This window comes from Microtus ochrogaster, linkage group LG1 (assembly GCF_000317375.1).
Source record: "Microtus ochrogaster isolate Prairie Vole_2 linkage group LG1, MicOch1.0, whole genome shotgun sequence".
NCBI lineage: Eukaryota > Metazoa > Chordata > Mammalia > Rodentia > Cricetidae > Microtus > Microtus ochrogaster.
In genome coordinates, this window is record NC_022027.1 from 3760663 (window position 1) to 3764816 (window position 4154).

The window sequence follows — 4154 nt, forward strand, 5'->3', positions numbered from 1 at the left end:
TGTGTCTAGGGTCTGTCTGACTAAAAATAGCAAGAACAGTCCCTGCTTGTGACCAGGTAGGACTCTGATTGGCTACCTGGACGTACTTCCAGGGTCTGGTTGAAGCTGACACGCGTCAACTTAAGTAATAAGGGGCAGAGGTCTTAGCAAACCGACCCGTGGAATAAAGACTGCTCCTGGTCCCTGCAAGCGTATACTGTGGTTCTCCGTCTTCCTCGGGGATGTGACAGATAGGACAGGGACAGCCCTCTTGGATGTGACCTCAGTGAGACAGCTCAATTTTACTCCAGAGTACAGGATAGTATAGGATTGGGAGCCTGGGGACAAACCCTTTTTGCATGTAGGGGCAGGCTCCTATTAAAGGTTGAGCTAGTGGCAGCAGGGTCCTGTGTCAAAACTCCTAGCACAAGTCCTAGTAACCGTATCTGCAGCAGGGGGCAAACTTCTAGCAGGAAACTGGGCCAAGGGTCACACTAGAGATAAACCCACCCGGAGTCCAGGCTTAGGTACAACTTTCAGATAAGGTCAGTCCTCTGGCTAAAGACATTCTCCAGAGAGGGCTTGTGAGGAGCGAAAGTCTCACCGGGGAGAAAGTCTCCAGCTGGGAAAGACTGCGACCTCTAACCGTCAGGCCTTCCGACCGTGAGACCTCCACAAGGCCACACCTCCTCCTACAAAGCCATGTCTCCTATTAGGGCCTCTTCCTTTGGGGGCCACTTCCTTTGGAAGACCACAGGAGGGGAGGAGGGGCTCCTGTAGGCAGGCACTGGTAGATACTCTTAGAGTTGGGGCTGGCTCCCCACAGTGGAACCATCCGTGGGCCACTGGGAAGCTCCTGTCCTGCATCCACTGTTTTCTTATGTCCCACACTCAGGTTCTGGCCGTTTGAGTGGCAGCGTCACCCCAGCCCTGGGCATGTACCCATATACCCGGAGTCTGGAATGTTTGGGTGGAAAATTCCATACCCTTGGAGTTGCCTCAGTCCAGACTCCACCCCCAAGAAAGCCTGCCAAATGGTGACCCTCCCCAGAGGTGCTCAAGACCACTCCCACAGGGCATTTAAAGAGCCCCCCAGAGAACAAACCCTTGGTTTTCTGATCTTCCTTTCCCCATTTCCTCTCTGAGGTGTTGGAAGGCCACCCAGGGGTGCTGGTATCCATTAAACCTAGGCTTTTTCTATTTGGTATGATTTTTGTGTGATTTGTCAGCGGAGAGGTTTACTGGGTTGCAGAAACTTCATGACCACTCATTACCACCAAGGGAGGCGCACGCCTTTAATCACAGCATTCTCGAGGCAGAGGCAGGCAGACCTCTTTGAATTTGGTCTACATAGTGAATTCTGGGACAGCCAGAGCTACATAGAGAAACCCTGTCTCAAAACCAAACCGCCGGGCGGTGGTGGCGCACGCCTTTAATCCCAGCACTCGAGAGGCAGAGGCAGGCGGATCTCTGTGAGTCTGAGGCCAGCCTGGTCTACAGAGCTCCAGGACAGGCCCCAAAGCTGCAGAGAAATCCTGTCTCGAAAAAAAAAAAAGAAAAGAAAAAAAGAAAACAAACAAATAACAACAAGAAGACCTTGTACATAAAAGGTAACTGAGGCCCATGGCTTTGGCTCTTGTTATAGGGTCCCCGCACAAACTCGAGGCACGGTCCATGAGAGAAAGCCTGCTAGGCTGCTCCACCGTCCCATGCCCCGCACACTTCCGGGCTGGCCTCGAACTCACGGCTCCAGCGGCCTCTGCCTCCGAGAGCTGGGATTGGAGGTGTGGTCCGTATACCCACAATTATCGCGATATCTTCTCGCGCGCGATCTCGCGAAGCTCAGCGCTGGGGCTGCCCACCGCGCAGCCTGCCGTGGACGTCGCTTTATTCAGGCCTTCGCCGTAGACAGCACAGAACTGGGCGGGGCAGGGGAGGCCTTGCCGTTACCCCGCGCAGGCGCAGTTTTCGTAGTCTGGCGCAGGCGCAGTGCTGGCACGAGCGCGCAAGTGGAGTTGTTTCTGAAGGGCTGCAACATGGACGATGAGGAGGAGACTTACCGGCTGTGGAAGATCCGCAAGACCATCATGCAGGCGAGTCTCGCGTGGGGAGGCTTGAGTGAGTGCCGAGTTGCGGACGGACTGCGGCTGTCGGCCCAGGCAGGCGTCCCGGGTGTGGGGATGCTTCCCGCCTCCGTGCGGGGCGCGCCCACGCTGGCCTCCCCCGATGGCTGTCCTCCTGCTTCAGCCTCCCGGCGCTGTCCCAGAGGGGAGCTCGTGCTCACACCAGTTTTAGGGGTGCTGGGCAGCCGCTCCGCCAGCTTAACCCAGGCCCCAGTACCCCTATGGCAGCTCGCAGCCATCTCCAACCCCAGCTTCGGCCCGCGTGCTGGCAGAGGCGGGTGACTCTAAGTTCGGGGCCTGCCTGATTACAGAGTTAGTTCCAGGACAGCCGGGTCTTTGTAAGGAGGGCTTTTGTTAAGAAACGAAAATAACCAGAAGGTAAAAGTGCTCATTTGATGGCACAAGCTTTCATCCCCGTCATTCTTGGGCCAGAGGCAGGTCAGTCTCTGAGCTCAAGACCAGGCTGGTCTATTTTGAAAGTTTGAGGTCACCCAGGGCTTCATAGCGAGACCCTGTTTAAAAAATGATAATAAAAGAAGTCTAGGCCGGGCGGTGGTGGCGCACGCCTTTAATCCCAGCACTCGGGAGGCAGAGGCAGGCGGATCTCTGTGAGTTCGAGACCAGCCTGGTCTACAAGAGCTAGTTCCAGGACAGGCTCCAAAGCCACAGAGAAACCCTGTCTCGAAAAACCAAAAAAAAAAAAGAAGTCTAGTCCACTCTCGAAAAACCAAAAAAAAAAAAGAAGTCTAGGTAGGCGGGGTAATGGTGGCACACGCCTTTAATCCCAGCACTTGGGAGGCAGAGGCGGGAGGATCTCTGAGTTCGAGGCCAGCCTGGTCTACAGAGTGAGTTCCAGGCCAGTGAAGAAAGAGATCTGCGAAGTTTTGATTTACTGTGTTGGGTGGACTCCAGGACGCTCAGACCCAAGACAGGATGGCGATGTCTGGTCCCCGTGTTGAGGAGCTTGTGGGGATGGGGGCGCGGTGAGGCTGCCCTGTGGTTGCCTGCGGATGGGTGGGTCTTGGCTGGAGCCAGTCCAGAGCTTGAGGCCACACGGCCAGTAGCGCTGCAGGGTCACTTCAGGGTCGCGTCTGGGTGCTGCAGTCCCCGGCTCTCCTGCGGATTTCCACTCTGTCTCTGAGGACAGCTGGCTCTCTGTCCCTGCAGCTCTGTCATGACCGTGGCTACTTGGTGACTCAGGATGAGCTGGACCAGACACTTGAGGAGTTCAAGGCACAGTTTGGAGACAAACCCAGTGAAGGAAGACCAAGGCGCACAGACCTCACCGTGCTGGTGGCCCACAATGATGACCCCACAGACCAGATGTTTGTGTTCTTCCCAGGTGGGTGTCCATCATTCTGGTGCCGGCTCATGGCTGTGTCTAACAGCTCTCTCTCCTTTGTCTGTGGTCTTCTGCTTTCTGCCTGCCAGTGAGGGTGGTTTCCACCCTGCCCCTGCTTTGCTGCAGGACTGTGACAGCCGCCCAGCCTCCCCTGGGAACCTTCCCTTGTCTAGTTCCTGTCCATTCTCTGCCCCTTGCTCTCAGCACCAGCTCTCAGACACCCTGGCTCCGGTCTGCTATATTCTGTAGTTTCTGCCTTACACCCCAGGCAGCTCAGAAGGTGTCTCGGGAGAAGGGTTGCCACCCTAGGCGTCTGCCTCCTGGTGGTGTCCCCAAACAGCCTTTCTTCTTTAGTATCCTGGCACTTTGAGGTCCTGGGGCCTGTGTTTTTAGTGTGAGAGTTAGGGATGCAAGGATGGGCATGGTAGCGTATGTCTGTAATCGTAGCATTTGGGAAGCAGAGGCTGAGGCTGGCTGTCCAGACCAGCCTGGTCTGTGCCGTGAGTTCAGGACAGCCTGGTCTGTGCAGTGAGTTCTCAGCCTTCCTAACTCTGCCACCCTTTAATAAAACAGTGCAGTGTGTTTTGGGGACCCCAAGCCATAAAATTGTTTCTGTTAGCCGGGCGGTGGTGGCGCACGCCTTTAATCCCAGCACTCAGGAGGCAGAGGCAGGCGGATCTCTGTGAGTTCGAGACCAGCCTGGTCTACAA

General features: G+C 55.7%; 1 protein-coding gene across 2 annotated transcripts in view; it reads left to right on the forward strand.

Moving 5' to 3' along the window:
- The first annotated feature begins 1945 nt into the window (after nucleotides 1-1945).
- Nucleotides 1946-4154, forward strand: part of Polr2e (RNA polymerase II subunit E) — a 4347-nt gene continuing 2138 nt past the window's right edge. For both annotated transcript variants that reach the window (XM_026785371.1, XM_005359085.1), the window contains exons 1-2: nucleotides 1946-2072; nucleotides 3270-3444. In XM_026785371.1, the coding sequence (XP_026641172.1) occupies nucleotides 2016-2072; nucleotides 3270-3444 (232 nt within the window). In that variant the 5' untranslated portion in view covers nucleotides 1946-2015. The remainder of the gene's footprint in view (nucleotides 2073-3269; nucleotides 3445-4154) is intronic.